Below are 17074 nucleotides of genomic sequence, written 5' to 3' on the forward strand. Positions count from 1 at the left end.
TGTGTAGCTAATCAAGGCCGGATTTTACAAATCAGACACTTAAACTAATCAAAGGTGTCAGATTTAGGTCTAACGGCTGCAAAGTCCCTGCAGACGGGCAGCGAGCTAGTGCATCTGGGCGACAGAGTGCCAGAAATCTGTTCAGTCAATAAAACATTAGTGGAGTTTCCACTAAACAGTTTTTTGGAGCCAAACGCAAATCAATTACACAAAGATTGCTTTCAAGAAAACTAGAGACTTCAGTAAATTACACAGCCGTGTAGTAGTCGTGTTGTTTTAATGAAATTTCCAGGAATGAGAGTCAGTAACGGTTTTGTGGAGAGCACAGCGTCTATGTCAGAGCCCCATTTGTATTAATGTGTCTGAGACTGTCCAATAAACTGGAATGTTAATTACATTTTAAAGGCACAAAAATATTACGCAATTGGTTTTCAGAAAAGCTGCTCTCTAAATCAGTCAGTGAAGTATCATTCTTGAAAAGAGGCGCAAGGGGAGAGATTTAAATCAAAGTCAGGGCTAGCTTTCCAAAGCTAATTAGCTTTTTACCAAAAACTTTCCACTCCAGGTTATTATTTTTTAGAAAAATATATTTTTGATATTTTAGGCACATTCACAACTGAGTAGGATGTGACCACTCCAAAATATATTTGGATTACTGACTTCTAAAAATTGTGCATATTATTTTTTACTGATGACGTGTCATTTCCTGTAAGCGTGTGCGTACCTGTCTCTCTGAGTTTTCTCTGAGGGTTTCCAGAGTCTTCTCCAGCAAAGCCTTCTCCTTCATCAGGTCAGTACTGAGAGATTCGGCACTGCGGAGCGACTCTCTGTCTGCTGTCAGTTCGCTCTCCAACGACTCCAACTGCAAACAATAATTAAAGCAAGTTTGCGATTTTTGTTCTTGGGAGTTTTTCTTATTCTGTTACAGAATAAGAAAAAGATGCACAGGAGATGGTCTTGCAGCATCAATTGTGTGGACGACATATCATAGTCACAAAGATGGCAATGCAGTTATTAATCTGTAACAAATGCTGAATACGTCACCTCATTCTGTCACTAATCTGCAGAGAGACACATAGAAGCAGCTGTTCACACATTAAAAGTAAATATTACTGTGGCTCGACTCTTCCAGCAGCTGCATTCACATTTTAATGTGCTCTGGCTCCTCAAGCCACTCAGAAATCTAACTCTGAATTTTCTCTTTGTGAGAGACGAACACAATTTCAAGCCTTTTATTCAACGGCCACAGAGAGAGGCTTATGTTTCTGAAAATAGCTGAGAGACTTCTCTTAGCAAGGGGCACTGGTGTGTCAAACACTGGAAAAGAAAAGGCAATGCAGGGCTCCCCGGATTTATAGGTTTGCTTTCAACCTCCCATCCACCCCTTTCTATACCCTCTCTCCTCCTTTCTGTCCATTTCCTACTGAGGGAAAAGGTCTAGAGTCAAGTACCAGGATGATATATTTTAGAGGAACTTGGTGCAATATGCTAATCTGATAAAGGACATAAATTTTAGCCTCAAAAAACGATGTAGAGCTGCAAATCTATACTAGAACACACACAGAATACCCACTTTATTTCAGTCATAGAAATGAACAGTGAACAGGACCTACATGTGAAACTATATATCCAGTTTTTATTGGGGAGGACTTGGGGTACAGGCAGGCATTTCTCCTTCGAATAACATAATCGGAAGCATAGTTGTCTGCGTAACTTTATTGAGTCATTCGACAAACATCAGATATGTTTAATCCAAACAGAAAACAGGAATTTACTTTCAGCTAGTTCCCAGAGAGAACAATAATAAAATATGACGTCAATTCTTACTTTCTTGCTCAGCTTCTGGTTTTCCTGGTTAGCTTTGACCAGTTTTGTCACAGTGTCCTGACTGGCCGCTGCTCTGAGTTCCTCAACCGTCTTCAGCAGGGTCTGGTTGTCTTTCTCCAGCTTTAGCAGACGGCTTGACGTTAGCTCATTCACCTCCTCCCCCAGAGACTTCTGAGGGGCTGAAAAATATGGATTACAAATAGCAAATGTTAACAACTAAATCCAAAGAATTCTGTTTTGATTTTTGATTAGTTCGTTACCAGGCCTCTGGAGAACTTCAGTACATGTTGAGGAGCTAATTTAGCCATTTAAATCAGCTGTGTTGATTCGAGGACATCTAAAACCTGCAGGGGCACCGGCCCTCGTGGACTGAGATTGCCCACCCCTGCACTATGGTATAACTTTACAGGTCTTAAAGCCTTTAAAGTGCCATTTTAACAAACAAACTCCCACACAAAGTCTTTATCCAGATCCCTGTCTTGTTAAACCTCTTAACCACTCTTATAATCCAAACGCACTGCTGATCTTTCAGGAGCGCTTGAATATTACTTACAGGTCTTAACCAAGTGGAAAGAAAACCCAGTGGAAGCTGACAAATGCACAAGGGCCATAGAGAAGACACCAGGATTAAGAGCCAATGACCACAGTCTGATCTGTCGGGCCATCTGAACCCTTAATCTTGGTGAACTCAGGTGACTGTCAGCAGCATTTTAACTCAACATGCTATTTTTCGACTTTTCAACTCCGTGGCTCTCCTCTAACCTTCTGTTAGCTCTGGTGTCTTTGATAATTGTTCCAGCTCCCATCCAAGGTGCAGGGATTCATCCATGCTCTGTTTCTGGGCCATCTCAAGCACAAGGTTCTCCTCTAACAGCTCCTTCATTCGCTTACGGTCCATGTCCCGCTCCTGGGTCATTGGGGATATAACAAAAGTTTTCATCACTATTTGTACTTTCCAAATAGTACCGATACTGAAACACTGAATTAAAAAACGTATCATCATACCATCTCCAGGTCGTGGATCTTTGATTTGATCTGTAGATTCTCCTTCTCCAGGAGATGTAATTTGTCGGACCGGGTCCTGCTAGCATCTAGCTGCTCCTCCAGCATCGTCTTAGTCTCCAGCAGAACCTGGTTGTCCTCCTTCAGCTCCTACAGAAAAGCCAGCAGGTAATAAAAGGTGAACAACAAAACTACAACTTGGACATGTGCTCTCTTTAAACAAAAACGTAAGATTTAAATTAATATATTGCATAGACTGGGCTTACACAGTTTTACATATGCATGAATCTTTATATATGTGAATGGCACAAAATATTCATCTAGAAAAGTGTTTTCTGTTAGATTTATAGTTTTTATTCAAGAGAGCACTAACAATAGTTCAATTTCTAATTCAAACATCAATACTTATTTTTTAAAAACTAGCAGTTTGCAGTGAACACAGATATTGCAGTATAGATAATAAGATGGGTCTCATACTGGTTGCATAATATCACAACACTGCCAACATAAACTAGAGTTATTAATATTTGGCTACGAGATCATGTTTGATCTGTATGTGCAGCCCTGTACCTCAACTCTGGCCTTGTAAAACTCGATGTCATGAAGTCTCTCCTTGTATCGGCTCAGCTCGCTCTCCAGCTTGTCCACGCGTATCGCTTTCTCTCGGAGCGAATCCAGCTCGTCACGATAGGCCCGAGCCGACCGAGCATCTGACAGCAGCTGATAGCTCTGAGGGAGTTGGCAAACAAATGTACAGCATGATAATGTGGATTCATGAAACAAAGAGCAACTGACAAAGAATTTCATGGACAAAGATGCAAACAACCAAAACATGCATTAAAGAAAAAAAACAACAACAACAACACTCAGTGAATCTGGAATCTTGTAAAAATATAAGCTATTAGCAACTTTAGCAAGTTTCTTCTGCTACATAAACAGATCAGGCCAGAATGAACTCGCCCCACAAACACCTCTGGAACCACAAGAATTACCCTCATGCACCTTGTTTACTGCAGTTCACCAGTCAGCCTGTCGCCCACTCCCTATCAAAAGCCATGTGAGGCTGCTGCTTCACTAAAGATAGCTCCAATAGCCTGTAATGAGCTAAGTCACCTGCTGACTGATTAAATCCTGGCAGAGCTGCACAAACAGAGGACTTAGAGGCACAAGGAGCAGGTGGAGGGGACATGTAGTCACATGAATGTTTGTGTGTTTGTGTGCATGTAGGTGCACAAGCATGGACGTCAGTGGAGACGTTACCTCTTGCTGAAGTCTCTTGAGCTCGACCTCCATGTTCTCAAGCTCCTGCCTGGTGTCCAAAAGCTGCTCACTCTTCTCCTCTCTGCAAACAAATGAGAAAGGTTAGCAATGGGAAAAAGGTTAGAAACATTAAGCTTTACACTGAAAAATCCCATGCCAAAGGGTTTTTGTACTTTTTGTTTTTAAGTGTGGATTCCTATGTATATCAGTTCTCGGGATGCACAAGAACATTCCCTTAGGGCTGTTTCGACTTCAAAGCTTTCAGCTACAGTTAATCATTTACAGGTGGAGCACAGAAATGAATATATGAACAAAATAAATGATCAGAAAAGTAGTTTCAGTAGGTAGACAGAATGTCAAACTTCTTTTATATTGTGGGCCACATGCAGCCTACTTTGATCTTAAGTGGGTTGGATCAGTAAAACTCCCTCTGTGTCAGTGTAAAGAAGTTTAACTACACATTTAATACCTGAAACACCTAAGTTAATACAACACTAAGTTCCAGTTTATCTACATGATAAAGAAATGCTGCTGTAGTGAATGAAAGAAAGCATGACTTTACACATAAAGTTCTAGAAGCTATTTGCCCATACTGTCGTGTAATTATTAAAACAGGAAGTCTGTTAATTCACAGAAAAGGTTTAACCCCAAAAAATGTTTTTGGTGTCCTATGAAGGGCCATGGGAGAGCTCTTCATCAGTAGGAAGAGTTGTAAAATAATATGAAAATACAGTTAAAAGTCCAAAATTTGTGCCCTGTTTTAATTTTCAACGCTGCCTATCGGACTGCAGCCTTTGCCGGGCTGATCTTGGATTATGTTTGATACCCTTTAGTTTACGTAATTTGAGAAGCTTCAAGAAGTTATAAGTATTCAGCAACAGGCAGCAGGAATGTAAACCGAGTTTCAGCAGTTAGATCTCTTAAAACCACCGTCAGCTACTTGAAGGCCCCGATCTGTTTCACGTGCTAGTTATGCTCAAATTCCAGCTTTGATTGTTTTTGTCTGAGAAGCTTCTTTGCAATCAGCAGTTATGTAGTCTTTAAAAAAAAAATAAAAAATACAAATCTTTTGATGCTCTTAAATCTTTGTGTGACATGTGTCATAGTGAGTAATATGAATCAGTTAGGTATTCAGTCCAATGTATGACTGTGCCACATTTTAGGAAATGCCTCCCAGGCATTCTTGTAACGTTGTGTCCATGAGAAAGGGAAGAATAACCCAAAATTAGGTTTTCAGTTGTGCCGTTACTGGGACAGATGCATAAAAATATCCTATCGTGCCTGGTGTGTATGACCTGTAGCTGTCAGGAGCGTCTTTCCTGCGTCTTGCCCTAAATTTGGTGAGTAATAAACAAACCGATTCTGCTTGACAGCACATTTTGAATAACAGCCAAAGGAAAACAGTCACAGACAAATGAAAAACAGAGTTCAAGAGATTGCATGTCAATCTTTCCCTGAGACTAAAACCCCTGGTGCACTTTGGAGCCAAAAAAATAAAAAGAGTGACATAAAAACTGGGATGGAAACTACAGAATTCAATTCATTACTCTTTTTTCGCATCAACAGTTGGGTCGATCTACTATCCAAGACTGTTCTGTAACATTTATTTCAATGACAGTGAAGTAGGGCAGCCTGACATTTGCTGTCTGTGTTGCAAATTCTCCCAGCTCCTTCCACAGAGGGTAGCTTTGAAGGAAAATAACTGCATTCCTGAGATGCTGCTCTCTGTGTGCATGTGTTTGCATGAATCCGCTCCACTGAACATTTGATGGACTATTTGATTACTGCTCTCTGGAGTCTCTGTCCATCTGAATAATAAAAAGCATCCTTTAATTCAGGCATTCTCGTTCACCTTCTTTCTTCCAAGGTTCACGTTATTCTGTTTTCATTTCATCAATTAACTCCCTGCCAAAAATCAAACACCTGTCAACACCACCCACGGAGATAGTTTTGGACTCTCATTGTGAATGCAGTCTGGTGCTTATTTGACTGGTTTAACACGCCATGCATGCACAGACAAACAGTTGTGTTAGTTGCCATATTCAAGAAGCCAAGAAACAAAGAAACCTTTATTCTTAGTCTAACAAATATCTAAATGTCCTCCATCTGTTAGTCTGGTGTTATTTTCATAGCTTTAATTCTTTGTCATATAAAAAAGAAGTATACTCTTGTCTAAGAACAAACAAAAGCATTCTCAATAAAAATACAGCTTTAAAATGAAAAGTTAGGACACCAAATATGGTTATGTTGAAAGATTTGTTGTGCTTTTCAATCAATCATTTAGATCCCAAAATGTAACAAAATATTACTTTTTACTTTTCAATATTTCTATCTATATGATTCTAGAACAGTCCAAATTTATATATCTAGGTGAAGCTGTAATACCTCTATATTAAAACTAATAAGCTTTTGGGGGCAGATAAGTGGAAATAGCACAAAAAATGAACAAAAACAGACCACTGTGGAAACAGTGAAACATACCCCCCAGCTCTGACCTGGTCTCCTTCAGACACAAAAAGCAGACACACACACACACTTATATGGAGAGACACTGTCTGTGTATGTGCCTGCATCCATAGACACAACAAACAATCTTCTTCTCCCTTAAAGACGGCACAGAAATCATGTGACCAGACTACATCAGAATGGACAGACGGACCTTTTTGTTCCTTGTCACAGCTCATCACATGGCAATAACCTTTCTATCACAGACACAGCAGCACTATAGCAACACTATAGCAACCAACAAACAAAATAAATCTTGCTCTTGTTGTATTGTGCCCCTTTTTAAGTTAACTGAAGAGATTATAAATGTGGGTCAAGGAAGGAAAGATAAGCGAAACGCCTACAGTGATTGATGGCGACCCATTCCCGCACAAGAACTAAGACAAATTAGTTTAAGATCATTCAAGGTGAGATGTTTTTAATGTGACAAGGAAGTGGCTGATCTGCACCTCAATCTAAGATACAATCAATTGTTGAAGAACCATAATTTAGTCCTTTAGTTAGGCCTCATACAAACATTTCGTTTAAACAAAGGAAACAAAACAACGCATCCTTCGACAAACAGGAATCTACCCTTTTGACTAATCAACAACCTGTTTAAACTGGAGTGAGTCGACAGTTAAAACTGAGAATGAGGCTAATCCATGACGTAGCACATTAGCAAATATTGCCTTATAAGAGACCAAAACCCTTTAGAAGTGATAGCCTACATTATACATTAACAAAATGTGAAGATTATATAATGTGAGCAGAACTCACATCCCAGATCTAAATCCTTAAAATTATTATTTGGTAAAATAAATATATTTAACATTTCAATAAGAACACAGACAGCAGCTCACACTGCATGAACAAGCCTGCAATGTTGGTCATTTGTTATGGAGTTCTATCCATGTAAATTAAGCTTTAGCTGGTAGGTAGTTGGACTTCTCTTTTTCTATAAATTTAAGAAGTGCTCAGGACTTTCTCTGACTCAAAATGGGTCTTTGTGTAATAGATGGCTGTCATTTCTCTTAATTTGATAAAGAAAATGAGGGTACGCTTGACTAAATGAAACCTACATGAACAAAACTACTTGAGTCCTGGTGATTTTCCCCCAAGTTAACCTCTTTGCGGTGAGCTAACATTTTTGTCAACACAGGGCTTGCACTCATTTAAATGCTGTTATGGTGACAGATTCACTTCTTTCCAGCAAATTAGATCCACTCAAGTGTGTAAACAATTTCCTTGACATAGTCTATGTCAGGACTGATAACAGCCTATCACAGGAATCCAATTCATGATTATTTCAGCTGGAACAGAAAACATGAAAATCAACCTCTGTAGAGTAAAACAGTTCCTGCAAAGTTGTTAAACAACACCAACTTCAAGGCACCAGCCAGTCTGTCAGGACAGGTACAAGTTAAGTTCATTCGTGCAGCACTACAGGGAGTGCAGAATTATTAGGCAAGTTGTATTTTTGAGGAATAATTTTATTATTGAACAACAACCATGTTCTCAATGAACCCAAAAAACTCATTAATATCAAAAGCTGAATGTTTTTGGAAGTAGTTTTTAGTTTGTTTTTAGTTTTAGCTATTTTAGGGGGATATCTGTGTGTAGGGTTAGGGTTACAAGGTGAACAAGGAGGCCCTGTCATTAGTTTTTCTTCTTTTATACCCTTTCTTGCCAGCCACGCTGTGGAGTACTTGGACCCGTGTGATGGAGCATTGTCCTGCATGAAAATCATGTTTTTCTTGAAGGATGCAGACTTCTTCCTGTACCACTGCTTGAAGAAGGTGTCTTCCAGAAACTGGCAGTAGGACTGGGAGTTGAGCTTGACTCCATCCTCAACCCGAAAAGGCCCCACAAGCTCATCTTTGATGATACCAGCCCAAACCAGTACTCCACCTCCACCTTGCTGGCGTCTGAGTCGGACTGGAGCTCTCTGCCCTTTACCAATCCAGCCACGGGCCCATCCATCTGGCCCATCAAGACTCACTCTCATTTCATCAGTCCATAAAACCTTAGAAAAACCAGTCTTGAGATATTTCTTGGCCCAGTCTTGACGTTTCAGCTTGTGTGTCTTGTTCAGTAGGCTTTCGAGCCTACACAGCTTGGAGTAAGACAACGTGCATGAAGAGGATGATGTGGACAAAATACTCACTTGCCTAATAATTCTGCACTCCCTGTAAAATACTTCCACTTGAAGTGAAAAGTTTTCTATTCTAACTGATCCATGTCAGCCATTAAGCCTTTGTCTGCTGGAAAATTACAGCACTTTAAAAAAGGAAACTCTATTATTCATAAACCACATTTAAAAGGCCTCTAAGGTTTCTGAGAATGACTTCACTTTTTCTTCTTTTGTGTGTGGCTCATAACAACAACGAAAGCTCGTGCAACTAATAAGTGGGCCAAGTGGAAATGGACTCTTTGGATAAATATCCAGTTAGACTGTATCCTTTTCTCACAATGAAGGTGATTGCTGATCACGAAGAATCTGATGAAATTCAAATACTGATCCTGATGACCGTGCAAGATTTTATCTGCCCAGTTCAGATCACATTTGTGACACTTGCAACAGTAGGAAACAAAATTGGCACCCACAGAGATCCATTTACAGTTCTAGCTTCTTTTTTCTGTTCCCTGTGCTTAATTTAAATGGTAAATGGTAAATGGCCTGTATTTATATAGCGCTTTTCTAGTCCCTAAGGACCCCAAAGCGCTTTACATATCCAGTCATCCACCCATTCACGCACACATTCACACACTGGTGATGGCAGCTACATTGTAGCCACAGCCACCCTGGGGCACACTGACAGAGGCGAGGCTGCCGGACACTGGCGCCACCGAGCCCTCTGACCACCACCAGTAGGCAACGGGTGAAGTGTCTTGCCCAAGGACACAACGATCGAGACTGTCCGAGCCGGGGCTCGAACCAGCAACCTTCCGATTACAAGGCGAACTCCCAACTCTTGAGCCACGATCGCCCCAATTTAGATAATTATTGAAAAAGCTGATATGGTGGTTGCACTCACAGTTCCTGCCGAAGGCGTCTTATCTTGGCCTTGGCATCAGCCAACTCCACAGAGAGGTGCTGTCGGCTCTCAGTCCTCCTCATACTGGGAGAGTCACCGGGAGACTGGGTTGAACAGGGAGCCAGTGGAGAGAGCTGCACACAGTCTCTCTCCTGGGTAAGCTCGACTATAGTCTGGATGGGAGCAGAAAATAGAAGGTGAGGTGTTGTGTAAGTGCTAAGAGGGAAAAACAAAGAGGAGATTCACTGATTCAACGGAAGGACTCCCACCACCCAAAAACTAGAACAGAATAAAAAGTGCACACAGTCCCACATACAGCCCATTTTGATCTACTGCCCCCGACAGGAAATGGGATTTTAATTGAAAGAGGCTGGACTACAGTGATAATCTGGAGGCTATTAGAACCCCCTGACACACACACACACACACACACACGCTGTATCTGTCATTGGGATCTGCACCCCATGGGTTGGAAACTCAATGACGCACGAAGTCAAAGTCAAACATACACACACACACACACACACACACACACACACACATCCATGCGACAGTTAACAGTTTCAACCCTTCCTTCCTGAGGTTTCTCTTGTGTGGTAACATGAAAAAAGGAAAAATTTCCACATAACCCTGTTCGAAAGTGACCTAAAGATTTTCATCAGCAAATCTCCCCCAACAACAGAGAGAATTTCAATTCATTAAATTTTCTACACTTCTTTGTTCTTTGGTCTGCATTGTTTATGTACTTTGTCATTTTACTAATAAGCCTAAATAAGTGTATATTCACACACATATACAGTATGTCATTACCTCAAGCTGTGTGTCCCTTTCATCCACCAGGCGCTTGAGGTGGAAAGCCAGGTTTCTGGAGAGGCTGTCCAGATCCTCTGGAGGTATTTCACCACTTTCCAACCACTGCAGGTCCACTACATTTTCTTGGTTATGAGTCACCTAAAATTACCATCATATTGTCAATAAAGCTTTAGCGAATAGTGAATGTAACAGTGAACACCAGCTGAAAGGTTTAGCAAGGCTTATAACATTTTCTCTTTTGTGTTTGCTGTGGAGGAGAAATACCTCTTGGATACGTGATGCTATGGCAGCTTTGGTGTCAAAGTCCAGAGTCTGGATACGCTCAATGTACTCTTCCTTCTTCTCACACTGTAAACAGAGAGAGGAGGATGCAGGGGCAAAAGTTAAATCTCTAAATCTTCAATGAGAGAAGAAGAGCACGATATTTGAGATGTGACATAGTTGATACTGTAAGTTTAATTGGGGGTCCAGAGGAGGTTAGCAGGCCAACAATGTAAACATGAGCTGAGTGTATTCTTATACATCAGAAAGATGATAAGAGCAAAAACAGCTGAGACAGGCTCTTGAACTGAATAAGAAGATGCAAGAAGATGGAAAAATGTATTTTTTTATTTTTAATGAATAATTCTGATTAGTAGCTAGGCATCTGTGCATTTTAATGCAGCCTTGTGGTAGGCACATTATCAAGTCAGAGTTAAGTGCATGAACACAGGTGCAGCTTCATTTGAATAAAACAATGGAGTTTGTGAAAGGTCAGTGGTTTTATCTGACGTGCAGTGAGTAAGAGCTGAATGCAGGCTTTGTCATAAGACAGGAAAAAGGTCTGCATTGTCATTCATTACACAGCGTTAGTTGTAGCAGAGTTAAAGCTGGCAGTAAATCAAGGAAGACTGGACTAAACAGACTTAAACTCTTCCAAATGTGTTTTTTGGATTGAGAATTAAATTGCAGAAGTATGACCACTAAAAATGACACAAATAACAATGATATCTATTTGACCTCCTCATAAAATATCATCTTGAGTTGATAGTCGTCTTTTATGAATCTTCTTAGTCCATACTTTCACAGCAGCATGAAACCTGTATCAAATGCACTTATGTGGAGTGTTTAGGTCGACTACACTGAGCTCTTACCTGGACAGCACAGCCTAGTAGCAACAGCAACAGTTTCTTCATCTCTTCCAGACCTTGTGCTGAAGGAAGACATAGGACACAGCAGGGGAATAACTTTAAATATGTCTGCATAAAAACCCAAACAAAATTCCTGTGGAAATCAAAGATCATTTGTTATGTGTGTCTTGTTACTCCCTTTATTTGTCTGGCTTTGTGTTCAGTTTTTGTGGTTTATTAAGGAGTAAAAACACAGAGGTTAGTTAATTAGTGCTACTGATTGGTGTTTTGTTGATAGCAGTGGAAGTATTTTCCGCAGCCTCTTCATCACAACAAGCTCAGATCGATTGCATGATGTAGGTCAGTAACTAACTCATAAATTAAGCTTTACAAACTGATTTTTTTTTCAATTAGTAATAAATTTATCTTAAGGTTGTGTGTCCTTTGGAAACAGGGCTTCACACGACCAAATTCCCTGTAAAAATCAAGATGTAGTAGGTTCAGATTAAAACATCAGCTTCATCTTATTTTAAGACAGGAATAAAATCATTCCCACATTTACTTCCAATAAGCCTAAATTCTTGGGTTGTTCCCATTTCCCCTTATAAAACCTTTCCTCAGATACAGTGACACGATGTTTTCCACAGCGCAGTAGGCTGGCAGGGTGAACACCCAGTACTTCCACATGTCAGGACATATTGTCAGAAACTGCTGAAACCGACAAACAGCTGCTTGCCTGCTCAACAGGCCTGAGCTCATCTGTGTGATTTGGGACTGAACAACAGCAAACCAGGTGGTGCATGTTTGTGTTTGTGTGTGTGTGTGTGTGTGTGTGTGTGTCACACACTAACTAAGTGGTATAGTTAATGCTAGTTAAGGGCATCTGTGTCTCTCTGTACTAAGACTGTGTTCCCCCAGTTGATAACCAGAGTGTGTGTGATAAGCCAGCTCATCCCGCGGCCCAGGGGGGCTAGCAAGGGCTAAAAATGTCCCGCTAAAACGATCATAAATCCAGATTAGTGACAGCATGTTCTCGATGTAGGGTGGTCTGCTTTATGGGCCAATCATCACAGCTAAACAGCAGGCATACACAAGGACAATTTTCATTGACAACTTTAATCTTCGTGGGACTTTCCAAACGACAAAAAAAGAGAGATAATGAGATGAATGAGTGATGAAAGTACTTTTCATGAAGGACTGAAAAGTACATGTTTGGAGTGGGTTGAGGTGGTTAAAAAAAAGCTGTGGAAAGCAACAACTTAAGGGCATTTCACATACAGTGTGGATACAAACGGCACCTCTGAAATCCATACATTCACACAACCCGTAGAAATGCAGACTGGCAAGAAGCGAGCGCATACCATACACATAAAACCATAAGTGGCCGCAAAAAATGACATGGTACAGACAGAGAACAGAGAACAGTGGTCAGCGTTTGCTTGGCCTAGCAGTCAGCACAGCACATGCTGCTTTCTATGTGAAAGAGCTTTTTAAAGCAACAGACACTGTTGTCGCTCCAGGATGGCAAAACAGAGACTCCCATTGCAAGTGTCTATTCAGCTATTTTACAGGTTTCTCTATACAAATCAATTATGCTTCATTCATCAGTCTTGAATCAGAGGCACAAAAGTCAATATTATTACAGAGTAGCCCTGAAGCTTTTGAGAAATTACCAGACATGTCAGAATGCAAATGAGTCAGATCAGATATTAAACTTAATCTCACAGCCCCCGTCTGTGTGACAGCCCCCGCCTCTCTGCCGGCTTGCACGTTGTGAAATATCACAGGTAATAATCCGGTGTGTTCACTGCATCCTGCCTCTAGGATGCTCTCTCTCGGCATCCTTCCCTAAAGCAAGTGGAATTTTGCCAACACCGAAAATCTATCTTGTGTGCCAACTGCTTGACAATGTCAGGACCCAACTGTGCCAACATTTGCAGCATTCATATGTGAGAAAATAACTTTCAGTTATGTTAAATATATAGTGAAGCAGGTCTCTTTTTTCCCCCCTCTCTTTTTTGAGCATTCCAGCTAGTAGACCTGGAGCTTTGCAGCAGCCTTTTTTCTTCTTTAGGCACTTATTATAGAGATGCTTCAATCATAATATGGAAATTCTCTTGTAATAGAATTTGTGCTGAAGCGCAACCAAGGAAATGAGTGGCAGGTTGTTGACAACTCAGAGGGAAACTTTCTAACCTTCTGGTATAGAAATCAGTCATAACAAGGTCAGGTGTTTTTCCACAAATCCACTGTGCGTGTGACCCAGACATGGCATGATGTCATGAAACATTTTAGAAAAAAAAAAATCAACTGAACATTTATGTCACTGCATTTTAAGTATATATTATCATTAATTAATAGTAAATACTCTTAACTCTTAATAACTGTCTCTAGAAAATAACCAGTGCTGTTTTAAGAATGAATACTGAAGTGTGCTTAGTCAGTCACTCATTATGAAGCACACAAAAAAGTGAATTTGGGCCTAGGAGCGTGACAGATAAAACTAATTCTCAGAGCCACTGGGCTTAACAATAGTCTATTAGAGCCACAGGAACCTATTCTAGTCAGGGAAGGGATTTAGCTCAGCAAATCGACTGAAGCAACCAAGGAAAGATAAGGGGCCTCATAGGATAAATAATTTATACCATCAGAGAGAGCAACCGAGAGACAGAGAGAACAAGAGCGAGAAGCGGTAAAGAGGGAAAGATGAAAGGAAGAGACACAAAAGGAGGAAAGCACCACAGCGCACAAGCAACACAAACACAAGGGAAGAATATAGAAACACAGAAACCAAAAGAGACAGAGAGCAGGAGGAAGGCGAAAAGGCAAGGTTGAAAATAAAGAAAGAAATCTCCCTCCAGCAGCAAAGAGGTCGCCTTCAATCTCTGCTGGCTTTTTGTCCTCCATCACTCTCCTCCTCTCTTATCCAATCACTTCATCCACCCATTTATTCTTTGCAACACACATCCACCCATCCTTCCTTCCTACCAGTGGCGGCTGGCCCATAGGGGGCGCTCGGGCTCCGCCCCCCCAAATGTGGAGGAGTAAAAATATATATTTTTTAAAAATTCATCAATGATAGTTTTACTATGTGTGTGCCCATATACAGCCAGGCGTATTTTAACATTTTCACCAGCTGACTCATTAAAGTTCAACCAACAAACGGTGTTTTTCTTCTTCTGGGGCGCTCGTCAAAGCGCCCTTGATATGCAGCGAAATAGCCTATCATTAAATGGTTGCCAGGGGAAAATAATAAATATTTGACCTATCAGCGTCGCTGAATTAAATGGTTTGGGGGCGCTTAAAATTGCGCCCCTGCAGAAAACGCGCGAAGATTTGCTGTTCTAGAATTTTACCTCAGTCAGTAGCCTAAGTGAGCTATAAGGTCAGAGAGAGACGATGGCAGCGGTATTGTTAACGGTTGAGGCACAGCCTCCCCCAAATTCGGTTAGATCGCTTCTAACCTACCCTTTTGCCAGAAGGACAATGGCAGAAAAACTGCAAGTTAAAGAGTTGGGACCTGACAAGCCCGAAATTCAACTAACCCAGGCAACGAAGGAGAAGTCAAAAGCATACAACAGGACTTTTTGTCGGAGTTGGTTCCAGCGCAAGTCGTGGCTGACAGGCTGTGGAACAGCTAATGCACTTTTTTGTTTCCCGTGCATACTGTTCAAAAGTGACAAGTGTGATTTGACGTGGACACAATCTGGACAAACCGACTTAAAGCACCTCTCCGAACGAATCAAGAAACATGAAAGCTCACGAGTTCATATGGACAACAGTGTAAAGCTAGCTGTGCTAGGGAAAACTAGCATAGCGGCGCAGCTAGATGATGGACATCGGATTGCTTTAAGAAGGCACAACGAAGAGGTAGATAAAAACCGTCATATTTTATCTAAAATCATCGATTGTATTAAGTTTTGTGGTGCTTTTGAGCTAGCAATGCGGGGACATGATGAAAGTGATTCCTCAGACAATCCAGGGATTTTTAGAGGTTTAGTCGACTTGATGGCATCAATTGATCACGACTTGAGGCAAAAAAAAATCAGTTCATGTTCATTTTTACAAATCTATACAAATGGCCAGAATATGGTTGTTCATTTTTACAAATCTATACAAATGGCCAGAATATGGTTGTTCATTTTAAATTAAAATTAAAATTGTGTTGTTTGATGTACTCATTAAATGGGTCATTTTAGTCGATATCATAAAAATTGCCCCCCCTGAGATTTTTTTCAGGAGCCGCCACTGCTTCCTACCATCCTCTAACATTGTTATAGAGGATCTGCACCTTCTGAGACTGAGCACACTCATCTAGGCTTCCTTTTTCACCACCTTTCCCTCCTCCCTCTTTTATCCTTTAGGCAGGAAACAAAAGGTCAGAAGGACAGTTACCAACCCTTCTTCCTGCAATGCCACAGCAGTGTGTGGGAGGATGTGAGTCAATTATGAGGAAAAACAGAATTGTGTACTTCCATGCAAGCTCTGTCAGGACCCAATGGCATGCATGTCAGTAATAATACTGGTACATGCAATATGATATTGCTTTGACAAGGTGCCAGAGTCTATTCAACCCATCTCACTGGAGCAGAGGACAGGGCAGAGTTGACTAAACCTTACTTAGAGATCATTTTAGAGCAATTGTGCTTTACCCAGCATTTCCTGCACATAGATTTTATTCAGGCAGGCTACCCATTTATATTAATAGCCACCAATCCCCTAGCTCTCAGAGCTAACCCAACACTGGTTTCCTCTCCATCTACTCTGCTTATTATAGACGCACAACTGACCACAACATAGTAAAAATAGGCAGAACTTTTTTCCTCAGTTTCAGAGATTTTCATATCGGATTTTCTTGCTTAAATATATTAATTCATAAAATAAATATTTACACTATATAAGGTATTTTTGCACATGGTGAAGCAAAGTCCTATTTCAAATCTTATGCAAAGACAGTAAATTCACACAAATACACAGTGGGTGACACACAAACAGAGGTAAACGTGCATCTCCACAAAACGAAAATATTTCAGCCTCAGGAACACAAATAGTCTGAGTGCTCCTATACAGTGAGGACAGCCAAAGCACTGTGATCGATACTGATTTAGACTTCGAGGAAATCCACTTCTGAACTGATGTCACCGGAAACTATTTTTATGCCTACACTTTTATGCCCCTCGTAGTTTACGTATGAGTTTTCAGCATAGAGTTAAAGAGGGCTTCAGATTATGGCGTTCTTCAATATAAGGGAGCATACTGTAGGTTTTAGAAATGCTCCAAAAACACTCCACTAATTTACCTTTAAATTTTGTCTGATGACTCAATCAGCTTTGTTTTTGGCTGGTGTCAGTGAATAGCATTTTCCATTAGTAGGAGTGATGAAAAGAGGATTATAACTATAAAAGGCCACTCAATTTGCCCAAGGAAAGCAGCTATAGATTAGCTAAGATATTAGTGATGATAATTCACAGACTTTAAAACAGACTAAACAAAGGAGCTACTCTGTTTTTCTGACATGTGCACATAACCATACTGACCAGA

General features: G+C 40.6%; 1 protein-coding gene across 7 annotated transcripts in view; it reads right to left on the reverse strand.

The window, feature by feature from the left end:
- ccdc88ab (coiled-coil and HOOK domain protein 88ab) overlaps window positions 1-17074 on the reverse strand; it is a 68799-nt gene that overhangs the window by 20190 nt on the left and 31535 nt on the right. For all 7 annotated transcript variants that reach the window (XR_014923546.1, XM_085477211.1, XM_085477212.1 and 4 more), the window contains exons 5-14: window positions 11558-11616; window positions 10689-10772; window positions 10422-10562; window positions 9612-9784; window positions 4090-4171; window positions 3400-3558; window positions 2833-2979; window positions 2590-2734; window positions 1828-2006; window positions 725-862 (exon numbers count right to left, since the gene is read on the reverse strand). Coding sequence is in view for 6 of the 7 variants with exons in the window: in XM_085477211.1 (XP_085333337.1) it covers window positions 725-862; window positions 1828-2006; window positions 2590-2734; window positions 2833-2979; window positions 3400-3558; window positions 4090-4171; window positions 9612-9784; window positions 10422-10562; window positions 10689-10772; window positions 11558-11616 (1307 nt within the window). In the remaining variant the exon portion in view is untranslated. The remainder of the gene's footprint in view (window positions 1-724; window positions 863-1827; window positions 2007-2589; window positions 2735-2832; window positions 2980-3399; window positions 3559-4089; window positions 4172-9611; window positions 9785-10421; window positions 10563-10688; window positions 10773-11557; window positions 11617-17074) is intronic.

This window comes from Copadichromis virginalis, linkage group LG13 (genome assembly GCF_057382275.1).
Source record: "Copadichromis virginalis isolate Kocher_CV1m ecotype Utaka linkage group LG13, C_Virginalis_male_GT1.1, whole genome shotgun sequence".
NCBI classification, from domain to species: domain Eukaryota; kingdom Metazoa; phylum Chordata; class Actinopteri; order Cichliformes; family Cichlidae; genus Copadichromis; species Copadichromis virginalis.